Consider the following 15,444-nt stretch of genomic DNA (forward strand, 5'->3'; position numbering starts at 1 on the left):
TGTAAGGCCTTTTGCTTTACAGAGTGTACAGAATACATTCAATTGACCTTGAAGCCCACTCAATATTTTTAAAGTTAAATCCGAATCGGCGAATAAGATGCCCAATTTACAATCACCAATACTTGGGGCATCCGCTTCATGGATATTTAATGCTGTAGCAATATCATTAATAGACAGTGTAAACAGAGTTGCCAGGACACAGTCCTTCCCGGCATCCCTTCTTATTCTTATTATTGGAACAGGTCTAATGCATTCTCCATTCACCCTCCATCTTATTAAAGTATAATTATTGCTGTACATGTTTTGAATGCCACGTATGAGAGAGGTTGGGGGGTAATTTAAGATCCTACAGCATCTGCCATAGCTGTGACCGTGGGACCAGGTCGAAGGCTGTTTGGAGATCAACAAATGCCATATAGATTGGCTGTTTTGTAAGGCATACACATTTTTGGATAATCAGGTAAAGTGTGAGTGACTGATCATTAGTCATCCAAACTTTCCTAATCCTGCCTGAGCATCAGATATTGCATGATTTATCTCACGCCAGGTGTCTAGACTTTACAGTATCATTTTAGAGTGCATTTTAACCAGCGAGTCCAATAATGAGATTGGGCAATAATTTATCGGTTCATCAGTTATCCTTTTTGAGAATTGGAGCAATAACGACACCTTGCCAGCTGTACAAGACTTGATTTCATGCCACTATTTCATTGACTTCTTTTTGCAGATATGGAGCCCACATAATGGGATAATCTTTAAATATGTCAGTTGGTAGGTGATCTGGGCCAGGACCCATATTCAAACGCTGATCCAGAATAGCCTTTTACACTTCAGTCAAGGCAAAGATCATGTTCTTATCGACCAGTATAGTGGATGGCAAATTTGAGGGCAATCATCCTTTAGGTATTCATTGGTGTGGTTGCAGGTATACAATCTTTGGAAATGCTCAAACCAGCTAGATTCCCTTATGTTGTATGCCTTGGGCTTACATCTAGGTTTGTATTTGTATTTGTTTTATTTGTATAGCGCAAACCAGGCCCGGAGGCTACCGGGCGCGTATCTTGAGGCAGTGGTTACATATCAATATAACATTGCATAGAACATATAAATAGAACATAAAGATTGAGCATTAAAATAAGATCACAATGCAGATTCAAGAACTGATACATACATAGACATGCTTATTAAGGTGACAATAGGTCATCAGAGGAGACTAGCCATATTTTGGCTTTGTGTTTAAATGAATTCAGGGAAGGCAAGTTTCTGATAGTGAGAGGCACAGAGTTCCACAGTTTAGGCTACCGCTGGGTGGCTTTCCCTTCATTAGTGCTGTAGGAGGAGGACGGGGACCGGAGACCAGAGCAAGAAAGCTGCAGCTGAATCTCGGGAAAGCTACCCAGCGGTAGCCTTTGTTTACTACAGCTGGCTGGCTTTTCCTTCATTAGTGCCGCAAAAGCCAGCACAGGAGGGCCTCCATTTCACAAAATGGATGCGCCCATGTGCTTGCTTTTGCGAATTTTGAGCTTGAATAGCTCAAAATTTTACATAGGAAGTTTTAAAACGGAGAATGCTAGTATTTTTTTTTTATGTTGCCTATCTATTTTTTAAATAACATTTTTTTACTAGACCATCCCTTTAATTTTACGTTGCAGAGTGGTTATTTTATTGAGAAGCACATTTTGTATATTGTTGCACCAAGTGCTGTCTTTAGTGCACGAATCGGGGGCTTTAGACAAGTTGGATTGTCGATCATTTCTAATAATGGCGTAACCCTTAGGTATGGATAGTGCAAGGAGTGGGCCAGAGGCATCGTGTAGCCAAGTTTCATTAATGGCTAAAAGTCAAGGTTTTGGACAGTGATTAGGTCTGCGATGTCAAGGGCGTGAGCAGTGAGGGATCTGACATTGATAAGGGCTCCCTTGAGTGTTGAGGTAGGTGTGGTGGAGGACGGTGAGTTAGGGGGCGAGGGTGGGCTGAGCTGTGAAAGGGCGGTGTGGTTGCGCTGAGTGCAAGGTGGCCGGGGTAGTCTAGATCTAAGTCTGGTGTTCCTATATTCTACAGTGCATGGACGGTTAGGTGAAGGTTTGGTGGCAAAGTGTTTGAGCCATAGGGCTGGGTCGTTAAGGTAGGGATTTGAGGGAGGGGCAGGGCCGTGGAGCATGGTGGAGGGCAGGGTGTACATGTGGTGTGGCTTGGGGGTTCTGGCGGGGGGGTGTGTGTGTGTAGCATGAAGGATAAGGATCCTAGAATGGCTTTATAGGTCAAGTAGAGGTTAGTAAAGGGCAGTGACCCCCGTCATGACCTGATAAGTATGGTAAGGTGGCGCAGGGAGGGATTACAGTTAAGGAGGCAGTGCCCGAATGACTAAGGCACAGTTAGACTCAGTGGGCTGGGGGTGATATCTAGATTCGAAGTATTACTTGTAGACTACAAAGTCAGCAAATTAAAAGGCAGTTGGGCTACAAATCAAGGCAGTTGTGCACAATGCAATTATAGTGGCATCTAGATTCGAAATATTGCATTTGGGCAGCAAATCATCAATTCTAAGGCAATTGGGCTGCAAATCAACAAATCAAGGCAGTTGGGCACAATGCAATTATAGTGGCATCTAGATTCGAAATGTTACAATTGGGCTACAGATCAGCAATCAGAAGGCAGTTGAGCACAATGCACACTGTGCAGGGGACACTGTGCGCGTTGGAGGAGCATGGGATGCAGTTCTGTTTTTAGCATGGAGATGCGCCCGTAGCCCTGTGCTTAGCTTGCGTCAGGGCATCATGTATTGCAATACAATGGCAGAATGCAAGGGCAGATACTCGGCAGTAATGTGGGCTAAGGCAGTTGCGTGAAACCTTGGTCACAACATATAATAATTATTTTTGATTTTTAATGCATTTTTTAGAGATTTCCATAAATTAAGTGAATATTGTTTCTTTTCTTTTGACCTGACATCCTTTTGAACAACCTCCTTTTCTCAGCGTTCATTCTAGGGTCTTTAGTTTTTAGTTCTTCCCATAACCTTGCTTTTTCTAGCTTGCAGACTTTATCATGCCGTGTTCATGACTGTATATAGGTAGTAGTTATTGTGTGGAGTCGTGGACTCCACACAACAGCATTGCCGAACCCGGCCAAGTACGGCTATTCAGCCCTCTGGCACCCACACTTGGGAGGACCAGCCCATTCCACCTGAAAACTCAACCACCAAACCCAATTGGCCTTGAAAAAGACTTAGGTTGAAACGCGCGTCGGCTGTGTAACATATCATCATGTTATGAATATTACATTTACATCCAATGATGTCTTTCATTGGTGCTGATTATAACAAGGAATAAACCTATAAATCTCATGTTTAACACACCAACAACCTGGACCATCTATTTTCTTGTGCAAACTACCTACAAACAAATACTGGACTATCAAACCCAACCAGCGCCTTTCCAGTCCAAAAGTTTGTCACTCCCCCCACAATCTTTCTAGACAGTAGGAACCTCGGAGTTGGTTCCTTGACAAACTATGACTCTGGCTGCAGGTCTAACTCAACTAACAACCAAATAAAGGGTGCGCAGGAGAGAGGGAGTCCCGCCACAAACTCCACTCTTCCAAAAAACATATAGGTAGTAGTTATACCCCTGGTGTTTTGGGTAAAATGTGACAAAAATGGCACGGTCTAAATCATATAAAGGAGAATAAGACATAGAAGTGACAGGTGGGCTACAGCAGCATATGTAATTTAAAGAAATCCTATGTTTAAAACCGAAGCAAGAAAATAACATTTGCATGTATAGTTTTAAATGTGTTGCTACAATTATGTATTGTATAGGTCAAAATATGTACTTCAGATTTGTAGATTTGAGAATATGTTGCGATCTTCGCACATTCCCACAATCATTTGTGCATTTAATAACCTTGACCTAAAAATGTGCTTTTTTTCTCTCACATCAGTGAGGAGTCTCTCTCCCCCCACCTTGGCTGGTCAGTGAATCAGAGCTACCCTTGTTATGAGGGCCTATGCGTAGGGAGCTGCTTGTCAGTGAGGCATCTTTCGCTCCTCATGGTGGGGCGCTGCCTTCTTCAGTTTGTTTAATCAAGGTCACGTTTTGAGCGCATCACTGATAGGAATATGAACTCCAGAGCTGAAACTGTTGATAAGACGCCTATGTCTTTACTGCAGAGCCTTTATATTAGTAATATTGGTCCTAAGAGCCTGTACTTGTCACAGAAATCAACATGTTTGAGTTCTTTGGGTACTGCATGTTGTGTCGTTTGGCAAATTTTAAACATTACATTGTTAACCTTTGTATTTTTGTTTTAGAAACACCGATCCTGACGCCCATTGCTGCACTACGATCGCAAGAAGGGATAGACTGTTCACCAGAACCAGACTCTTCTACCCCTGTAAAGAAGAAGAAAGGTTGGCCAAAAGGGAAAAGCCGCAAACCAGTTCATTGGAAGAAACGTCCGCCATTGAATAGTGATCTGCCATCAGCCCCATCCCCACCCCCATCACCTCTGTCTGAAGAGCAAATATCAGTAACTTCGTCTGTTTCCACACCAGGGCGTAAGCCAAAGGTGCAGCTGAAAGAAACTATTGCAGTGGAGCAGAATGAAGATCTAACGCCTGCAAAGGAAAGGAAAGAGGAGGATTTTGTTAACAAGACAGTCTCAGTTGACGACCGGAAAGAGGAAATAATGGCGATCAGTAATGTTCAGGCAATGTCCCCCATGGACAGTTGCAGCAGCAGCCCCCTGGTAGATGAGCCAGAGCCTGTGCTGGAAAAAGAGGAAAAAGTAAGTCCAGTAGATGAAAAACAGCAGCCTCCTGAACCTGTTCTAGAAGTGCTGGAGAAAGCACTGCCTTCTGAACAAGAGGAAAACAGTGCAGATGACATAGCAGATGCTGGTCTAGAGTCTATTGAGAAGATTTCAATGGAGGACCAGCCAGCACCAGCAGGTGTCACTGATGAGACGGTTGTCAATGAGTCTTTTTTAGAGGGCAGTCTGCTGAGCAGTTGTGAAGAGGGAAAGAGCAAGGTCGGGGAGCAGGATTCTGAGGAAGAGGCAACATCTCACAACACGTCTGTCGCCTCAGAACATGCGTTGGGTTCGGAGGAGGAACGAGAGGAGGAGCCTATTGATGCACAGAACTTTATGGAGCTGAAAGAGGTTGATGAACTTCCCCACACTGAGCTGGATCTAGAAACAGTGCAAGCTGTGCAATCTCTCACACAGGGGGAGAGCAACGTGCATGACGAAGTGTATCAGGACTGTGAAGAAACCCTAGCTGCCTGTCAAACCCTGCAGAGTTACACACAATCTGAGGAAGACCCTCCTATGTCAATAGTTGAAGACTGCCATGTTTCTGAACACAATAGTCCGATTTCTTCAGTCCATTCTCACCCCAGCCAGTCTGTGCGCTCGGTCAGCAGCCCCAGTGTGCCTGCTCTTGAGAACAGTTACACACAGATCAGCCCAGAACCAGGTTCCTTGTCAGCACCTTCTATGCAGAATATGGACACCAGCCCTATGATGGATGTGCCTTCAGTGTCTGACCACTCCCAGCAGGTTGTGGATAGTGGCTTCAGTGACTTGGGGAGCATTGAAAGCACGACTGAGAACTATGAGAACCCTAGCAGCTATGACTCCACGATGGGGGGCAGCATATGTGGCAATGGCTCTTCTCAAAGCAGTTGTTCATATGGGGGATTGTCCTCTTCCAGCTCACTCACCCAGAGCAACTGTGTGATCACTCAGCAAATGGCCAGCATTGGTAGCAGCTGTAGCATGATGCAGCAGGGTGGAGTCCCTCCCCCTGCTAACTGCAATATCAAGTCGCCTCAAAACTGTGTTGGAGAAAGGCCACCAAGCAATCATGGCCCACAGCAATCATCTCAGCAGCCACAGCAGTCCAAGCCACAGCCCCAACCCCCACAGCCTCCACCACCACAGCAGCAGCAGCAGCAACCCTCACTTTCACAGTGCAGCATGACCAGCAGCTTCACCCCAGCTCCTACGATCATGGAAATTCCAGAGTCCGGAAGTGGCAGCAATATTGGCATCTATCCAGGTGAATTTGGTGCAGGAGCCTACTCCCAGCCGTCTGCTACGTTCAGCCTGGCCAGGCTGCAGCAGCTCACTAACACCATCATGGACACCCATGCCATGCCTTACAGTCACTCTTCTGCAGTGACATCCTATGCAACCAGTGTTTCATTGTCCTCCCAAGGTCTGGCTCAGTTAGCACCCTCGCACTCTTTGACTGGTGGCCATCAAGCACAAGCCACCATGACCCCTCCACCAACCCTGACATCTCCCTCCATGAACCTCCTTCAGTGCAACATGTCCGCCTCCACCATGGGCATGTCCCATTCCCAGAGACTGCAGGGCCAGATGCCTGCCAAAGGCCACATTGCCATCCGCTCCAAATCCGCACCCCTGCCCTCTGCTGCTTCCCATCAACAGCAGCTCTATGGTCGTAGCCCCCCGACTGTGGCCATGCAAACAGGGGCCCCCCGCACACTCTCCGTCCAGCGGGGTATGAACATGGGGGTGAACTTGATGCCAACAGGCCCCTATAATGTAAACTCCATGAATATGAACTCGTTAAACCCCATGAACAGCTATCGGATGTCTCAGCCAATGATCAACAGCAGCTACCACAGCAATGCAGCATACATGAACCAGACGGCACAATATCCTATGCAGATGGGGATGATGGGTGGGCAGGCCTATAGCCAGCAACCCATGCAGCCAAACCCCCATGGCAATATGATGTACACAGGACCCCCTCACCACAGCTACATGAACACAAGTGCAGGGCCCAAGCAGTCATTGAACGGGCCCTACATGCGCAGATGAGCCTCCAGAGCCACAATTAAGGAACCTTTTATAGTGATGGGCGCAGTCCACTTCAGATAATTGCTGTAGATTTCCTGGATTTCACCCATTTCCTTCAATGACCGTCTATGTTTTAAGTGTTTTTATTTTTTACACATTCTGATTTAGTATTTGTTTTTCTTTTGTTGTTTGGGTTTTTTTGGTTTGGTTTTTTCTATTTTTTTAATAGTCCCTAAAACATTTTCGAGTAATATGTTTTAAAGAAAAAAATTAAAATGAAAAATACATTTAAGATGTGCACAAAAGAAAGAAATTATTATTAAAGAAAAACTAAGAAGCCTTACTTGAAAAAATACAGAGAAACACTACAAAAAACCCAGACAGCAGAATTTGTGTATAATTTTAAATTGTTTATTTTGTATTTAATTGCCTGTTCTGTTCAAGATATCCAACGCAATCCTTGACTCTTTGCACCCTATTCTTTTGGGTGTAAAATCTGTTTTACTGCCCAACTTTTGATATCCTGCTCAGTCCAGCAGGAAGCACTTAATTCAGCTGTGAGGAATTAACCCCTCCCCAGAACCCTGCAAGGATAATCTTTCTCTGAAGCGTGGGTCCAAGCAGAGCTTTGTATAAAGTTTCAAAGCAAGATGGCAAAGTACATTTTCCGCTTAGGCCCAGTACAGCTCTGTCTCCATCCCACTTACTGCAAAAGCCCCAATAAGCACGGTCTGTATCAGTGTAACTGAGTCCTAGTACAAATCTCTCCCTTGAGTCTCCAAATACAGGTCTTTGACCTAGTGTGATCCAGGTTTGTCCCACTCCCAATAAGCTCTGAATGTTTACCTCTCTCCAACAAGCTCCTTCACCGGGCAATGCCTCCATCCAATATAGATTGGGCCCATTATAGCTCTCCAGTGATGAAAATATGCCAATTAAGTTATTCTGCAGTAAGCTCTGCCCCACACAATTCACGCTCAGCATCTGCTCATTCCTGTCCAGTTATTTACTCATATGTCCCGTCCCCTTTCCTCCATCCTTTTGGGCATCCCCCAACATGGGGAAGGTACCGGAACCTTTGGCAGGGAAAAATTGAGCTTCACTTTAAATGTATTACAGCATGTAGGGGCGCGGCCCCGGATGTGGGAACGCCTCACCTCAGTCACTTTTTCTGTACGGACGTGTCGAACATGGTAGCCAGCGCAGAGACTTATTTAGCTTTCCGCTTGCTCCCTGTTTGCTTGCACCCCAGCATGGTGGTTCCAGCACATCCGGGGCTGATGGCTCCTGCATGCTCACTATACAGCACGCTCACCTCAAGATGGGGCACCTCCAACTCCACCTTAGCATCAGGAGACAGGGTCTCAGTCGGACTGGATCCCTATACCGCTGCTCCTTCTGCCCGATCTTTGCTGTTCGCTGATGGATGACAATGTTTCAGTGGGAGCCCCCTTCACCCGACCGGAGCCTACCCTGGTGGTGACGGGCTTATCTCTTTCGAGCTGGCTGGCTACTCTTGAGGGCTATGCGGATCATGGAGCATTGTCCGGGACGGAAGCGCTCCTAAATATCAATCTGCTCGAAATCTGGGCAATGGGCCTGGGCCTCGAGGCATTTTTGCCCCTCATCAGGGACAAGTCAGTTCTTGTCAGGACAGACAATTCTACTGCAATGTTTTACCTGAACAAACAGGGTGGTACCCGTCCCCCCCCCTTCCTCCTCTGCATGGAGGCGGTTTCGATCTGGGAATGGGCCCTAACGGAGGGGATTTGGATTTTGGCATTTCACCTGACAGGGGACAGCAATGCAGAAGCAGATCAACTGAGTCGCTTGGGGTTCAACACCTAGGAGTGGGAGTTGCAATGAAACCCGTCCTGTTTCTAGTTTGGGGGTTCCCAGACCTGGGTTTGTCTGCATCTCCCCTGAATGCCAAGTGCCCCTAGTTTGCCTCATGGGCAGGTCAGAGGTCGCTGGGAAATGCCTTCCACATCTGTTGACACGGCCGCAGTTATGCGTTCCCGCCCACCCCTCTGCTCCAACGGACCCTCTGCAAGTTCCGGACCTCCATGGGCTGCAGCCTGATCCTGGTTGCTTACCACTGGCCTTCGAGACCCTGGTTTTCAGATCTGCTGCAATTGTGCTCCTGGGGTCCTGTCCATCCTTCGATCCCACGCAGGGGTTTCTTGACACAGCAGCGCGGGCAGTGGAACATCCGGACCCTGCCAAACTGGCCCTGGCGGCCTAGTACCTGATCAGTTGAGGCTTCAGCATGCTCAATTTTCTGATGACGACTGGGGTATCATTCCGGAGGCCCTTGACTCGGCCCCATTATAAGAGAAAATGGACTGTGGGCTTCCAACAAAGGTCTGGACCCTGTCACTTGTTCTCTGGATGACGTACTGACCTTTTCAGCACACCTGGCTCGCTCAGGAGTTCAGGTGGATACTTGTTGCACGGATTTGGTGGCCATTGGGGCTTACAAGAATTCCCCTGAGCATGTGTGTTCAGCAGCCAACCCGGTGGTTAGGGCCCATTTCAAGGGGTTGTCTAGGCTTTTTCCTCCAGTGCATAGGTTGCATCCGGTCTGGGACCTCAATGTGGTTCTTGCAGCTTTGCAACGTAAACCTTTCGAGCCGATGGCCTCTGTGGACATGCGCTTGGTGACGCTAAAACAGTTCTGTTGGTGGCTCTCACCTCTGCGCGCAGGGTTAGTGAGCCGCAGGCATCATCTTCATGGGAGCCCCTCATCATGTTTCACGACAAGGTCATCTAGCATACTCACCCAAACTTCTTGCCCAAGGTGGTCTCTGTTCCATCTGAATCAAGAGATCTACCTGCCAGTGTTCTTCCCGGACCCACAGTCGGAGGCAGAGAGGGCCCTACATTCCTTGGACCTCAAGGGTTCTCAGGTTTTATCTCTCTTGGACGAAATCGTTCAGGAAGGTCCAAGGCATCATTTGTGACTTTTGGGGGCTCCTCCCCCGGGCCTCAGGCTTCCATTGCCTGTTGGATGGTTTAGGCCCTTTCAGAGGCATACACGACCATGGGCAAACCTGTTCTTGAGGGGATTAATGCCCACGTGGTCAGAGCCAAGGCCATGGATGTCGCATTTCAGAGACATGCTTCTTGGGAGGTCATCAGCAAGGTGGCTACTTAGCCCACTCCGTCTGCCTAATGTAGTCACTACTTGCTGGATGCCAGCTCCAGGGACGATGCAGAGTTTGGCCAGGTGGTTCTGAAGAACCTTTTTGCGTCATCCTAGATATGAGGCAGGTTGTCACAGCTCCACCCTGTGTTCTTGTTCGGTGGAATCACCCACAAGCAATGGAGAAACGGGGACGGGACATATGAGTAATTAAAGTTACTCATCGTAGTGAGTAGAGTACTCCTAGACCATAGTCCCCTTTCCTCCATACGTCCCACCCACCTTCCCCCGCTAGTATGCCAAGGGCTAAAATGTACTAAGAGTAGCCAGGTACCTAAACGTCTGGTGTGTTCAAAGGGGACTGAGGTGAAGTGTCTGAGAGCGGGTCCTCGGCGGGGTGTTTCCGAGGCTGCGCCCTATGCAAAATTTAAAGGGGAAGCTCATTTTTCTGCTGCCAAAGGTTCCAGTACCGTCCCCCTGTTGGGGACGCCCACAATGATGGAGCAAAGGGGACTATGTATTATGAGTACGTAGTCACTACGATGAGTTCCTTTTAATTTATAGAGTGCTTGCAAGTGGGAGTTAGCTAATATCCAAGTGCTCCCACATTTGGTAGTCAATACATGTAAGGATCAAATTAGCTTAAGCGCTATGCCATGATCACACAATGTAGTCCTGTAGATAAACCAACTTTCAAACTATCATCTCCTGGTTCCATTGTGGATAACATAGCCACTAGTGAACCTCTCCTCTCAGCTTACCACATCATCTATATTTGCATCTCAACAGCTCTTACCTCCGATGATGTTCTACCTTGCAGTGCAGCTCTGCTGTTCAATAGTCTTGTTCCTTTGTACCTGCTGTAAAATATCCCAGCTTGCCTAATGTTTTCTCTGATAATTTTACTTGTCCACTTTCCTTCTCTCTTATTACACTTGAAATGTCTTTTTTCTAGGTTATCTAATACCTTCATACAGAAATTGGGGAACCAGTAGAACTTGGTTGTGGGATTTGACAGGATTTCTTGTGGGCAACAGAGGTGTAGCAGTAACAATAATGTGTATGGCTCTTCACTTTGGCCCAACTTTCTTGAATCGCAGTTATAGGACCATATGGCATCCAGCCTCAGTGTTGCTTGGAATCCTGCTCCATTGACAATGGATCCACAGCCAGTGCCATACTGTATTCAGTGGCACCTGAGCTGTTCTGACTTTTTGGTTTGTTTTTGTTCTTACTCCTTGCAGATAAAGTACAGCTTCATTTTTTCTGTGAAAAACCTTCCAATTTTGTGTTCTGGTTTGTGTCTGCGTTTAGATAGATTGTTTCCTACAATGTGTTTTCCCATGTGTGGGATTGCGTGAACTCCCTGAGCTTGAGGTAAGGGAAAGATGAAGCAAGGCATCCCAGTGTCCTCTTGTCCTTTTGGTATCCTTCCTATAATAGACAAGACACTTGCAGCATGCATTGGGTGAACTCCCTTCTCATAAAGCAGCTACAGTGATTATTTATTTTTTAGCACGTAGGAGCTTCAAGCCTACTAAAGCAGCAGTTTAAACCATTCGGCAAGCTCTCTGAAAACACTGCGTGACCAACAATGAACATTCTGAAGTAGAACATTTTCCATTGCTCGGTTAGGGGAAGTGTGCAACAGTCTGAGTTACAGGTGGCAATTGAGTTTGGGTGTTGTATATTGATCCCTCGGGGTATCATGGTTCAGTCCCACTTTCCTTCAGTATGCAAGTGCCCTTCTCTGAAGAGGGGTTACCAGAAGTAACCTGCTAGTTGATTAACTTAATTGTGGTATGTAAATATGCCCTTCTCTCCATAGCTGTGCTACCACAATAGTCAATCCATTGCATCATCTGCCCATCATGTGCCCGAGTGTGCTCACCTGCCCATCTTACCATCGTATGCCTGCGGGAGCTCACTTATGATTCCTATGTTGGTAACAACAGATTGTTGACCCAACATTCTTGGATGCATTAACCTGTGCTCACTACGTATGTATGAAATCTTATATTCAGTCCCTCCTATGCCTGTGAGAACTCTACTCCAACCCATTCTTTGCACTGTCCAGTCGTTTAAATGCCATTTTGCAGATTTAGGATAATCCTTCCTAAAGATCATTTAAGATTTAGACAGGGACCACTTTTCCTAGGTCTTGTTTTCTGTGGAACTGTTGAGATTTGAACCAATTAAATTCACCAAGTTCCTCTTGCCGGGATCCTAAAGATATGTGTTCCTCATTTACACATTTTTTGCAAAGTCTGAGATGCACTTTTGCATGTCTATATTGCTTTTTACCGACCCCCTCCCCACCCCCCACCTTGCTTTTCTGGCACATGCTAGTGGATACCATTGCTTAGGATTCTTAGTCTGTCCAAGACAACCACATGGACTAGGGTTCTTGAGACCAGTAAAGGTAAAATTTACCCAATGCAGAATTTAAAGCATCAGATGTCCTATAAATGAGGACAAGATCAATATGGTTCAACTATTGCTAAACTTTCCTTTTTGCTCTTTGGATTGAGGGTACTCTGACACATTATAATTCACAAAAACTCTTGGGGAACGTTAAACTTTCAGCAAAAGGTATCTTCAACACCCTCAGTTTATCCGAGTCTTTGCTGTAACTAAAGACCTATTACCTCTGTCACATTATTGTTGAAAATAATAGAGAACATTGCAGCCTCACAACTTCAGGTGTTTATGGCAGATGTGTGTTGCACATAGGATTGGCAATCTGTTATGTAGAATTATCTGTAGTAGATATCAAGGAAAATCTATTACAATTTCTTGGTGCTGGTAGCATGATATTAATGTTACTGGATTTGTCAGCTGCTTTTGATGCTCTCAATCACTCAGTAGACTTAGGAATGTAGTGGGAGTGTTGGATGATGCTTTGAACTGTATAAGTTCCTGCTTGGAAAAGAGAACATTTAGGATATGAATGGGCAATTCAAATCCAAACCACAGCAAGTCTATTATGGGGTACTACAGGTGCCTCATTACCCCCACTCTGCTTCAATATCTACATCAAGCCACCATATAATTTACTTCTTGATCATGGCGTAATGTTGCGAAACTATGCAGATGACATTCAAATTATGTTTAGACTGTGAAACAAATTATTACAAAACCAATATCATGGGCATTCATAGCATTTTCTGCTTCTTGGGAGAGGAATGGATGAGCAAAAAATGACTTGGCTTACATCAAGAGAAAACTGATTATCTTCTTCTCCCTGGCCAGGCATGAATACTCTCCCTTGTACACTGAGATTACACTTCTGGTCAAAGAATCCCAATATTGAAGACGATTCAAACATTAGGAGTAATTTTTTTATTCTACTTTATCCAGTGACATACAAGCAACAAATATATTGAGCTGAACCACCTATTATCTGATGATACTCTAATAACTACAACCACTGCTAGCCCCTTTTCATTTTTCTACCTTTACCCATGCTATTGTCGGTGTGAAGATGGACTATCGTAATGCATTTTTTAGAGATGCTTACCAATCAAACTAAATTACACAATACTGCTGCCGAGATTCTCTCTGGTTCCTCAAAGCTTTAACATATCTCTCCAGTATTGAAAAAAAGTCATTGACTTCCAGTGAAAGCTTGCATTTGTTTCAAGGCTCTCGCATTACTTCATAAAGCTATGTGTTGCTCCACTGCTGTATATTTGAAAGTCAATTTGAATGCCACTAAAACTTTATGATATAAGACTTGAAAGACTTTTGAAATTCCTCGCTGCGTAGGTGGCAACGCAGGGGAAACAGATTTGTCTTGGAAGCAAGACAACGCGGCGCAGCACAGGTTTGAACCCTGATCCCCTGCTTAGAGGCCACTTGCTGGTATTAAGCACGTTGTAAATGAACAATAAAATAAATAAAAATAAATAAGTATTAATGCAGCTAAGCTATCAAATCATCTTCCAGGTTATGTTCATCATATCCCCAACTTCCTTGATTGCAGCAAGAATATTCACATTTGTTTTTCAATGTTGTATTCTTCCTTTGGATCGATGTACAGATGGCATAGTCTTGAGGCTTTGATACCCAAGGATCAATTGCGCAATACAAACACATTTAAATCAAATCTAGTATGTCTGCTCAGTGGTCCAATTTTTCAGTTAAACCTTCTGGCCTGGCTTGTTTGTACAGTGGGCCTTCTAAAGTAATATTTTTCTCCCATTATAAAGGAGCTAAGGTCCTTTGGTACAACACACTATGAAAATCTATTCTTTCAAAATATCTTCCCCATCCAGATAGTTTACACAGTTTGATGGGGTGCTGAAACGGCATTGCACAATGCACATAACATGTTCAGTCCCATTGGTGAAGAACAGCAGAAGAACATAATGTAGGCAATAGAATCCAAGATACCTATATCACATCTTCTTAGCTTGACGGTAGTCTGAAATGGGCCTGTTCTCGAGCATGGGGTCTGGCATGGATTCACATGCTCATGAATATTACCCGCCGTCAGGCTGGGAATCCTTGGTAAAAAGAAAACGGTTTCGCTTTAGCTTGAAAACTGCATTTCTCCTCTAAACCAATCGCTCTACTCTGGGTCATACTGCCCCCATCCAATGACAGTCCTCTCCCTAAGCTCCACCCCTGGTGGTCATTTTCAGATTTTTACTGCATTCTTCAGTCTTGGGAGTCCTCTCTTGCTCTCTGGGCTATATCTTTTCCTATTTTTAGTTTTTTTTGTAAATTCTTGAAGAAATGTTGACTGCTTTTTGTCTTAACAATTGACCAGAGGTCGATTACCGGCAGCGGGGACCCGCTGTCAGCGAAGATCATCCTACATCGCGGATCTTCCATTGAGTTTCAAGGAGACCTGGGCTTAGGCCTACTTTGCACCTTTCCACCATGGCTGAGGAGAAGAGGTGCCTCTTCGAACTCTGCGCAAAGTGTGGTGAGGAATGTGTATGTAGAAGATGAACATCATAAATGTCTGTATTGCCTGCCAGGACCATGATGAAGAGGCATGCAAGGTCTGCCGGAGGTTTTCGAAGAAAACAAAGAAGCATTGCTACAGCATGCTGGCAGTGTGGCTCAAATCGGACAAGGCATCTTACTGTTCCGGGCATGTTCATGCTTCCCCCAGGACGGCCAGTCCCACAAGCAAACTCCCTCAGAAAAGAGGTTGAGGTCCTTTGAGGATGCACCGCCCTCAGGAGTCCAAAAGAAGGCTAGGATTCACAGCGCCTTTACCACTGGGTTCGTCGCGGCTGCGGATGCCAGCTCGGGGAGGAGAAGGTCACCATCACCAACTACTTTCACAGCTAGCCTACCGGTGAGGGGCACTCCCTCTAAGAGAAAGTCTTTGACTGCGTCAAAGCTTTGCTTACCATCGGCAGACAAGGTGACAAAAGAAAGATCGAAAGATGGCTCTTCGTTGCCCCCTTCGGCATCGCCATCGACTGCTCAATCGGCCAGAACAACTT

The 15,444-nt window shown here is 45.6% G+C and overlaps 1 protein-coding gene across 1 annotated transcript in view; it reads left to right on the top strand.

Moving 5' to 3' along the window:
- Positions 1-13,916, top strand: part of KAT6A (lysine acetyltransferase 6A) — a 1,549,616-nt gene extending 1,535,700 nt beyond the window's left edge. Inside the window, exon 17 of the mRNA XM_069617664.1 lies at positions 4,313-13,916. Within this exon, the coding sequence (XP_069473765.1) occupies positions 4,313-6,855 (2,543 nt within the window). The 3' untranslated portion in view covers positions 6,856-13,916. The remainder of the gene's footprint in view (positions 1-4,312) is intronic.
- The last annotated feature ends 1,528 nt before the right edge of the window (positions 13,917-15,444 follow it).

Source organism: Ambystoma mexicanum, chromosome 10 (assembly GCF_040938575.1).
Source record: "Ambystoma mexicanum isolate Mex_15411 chromosome 10, UKY_AmexF1_1, whole genome shotgun sequence".
Lineage (NCBI taxonomy): Eukaryota > Metazoa > Chordata > Amphibia > Caudata > Ambystomatidae > Ambystoma > Ambystoma mexicanum.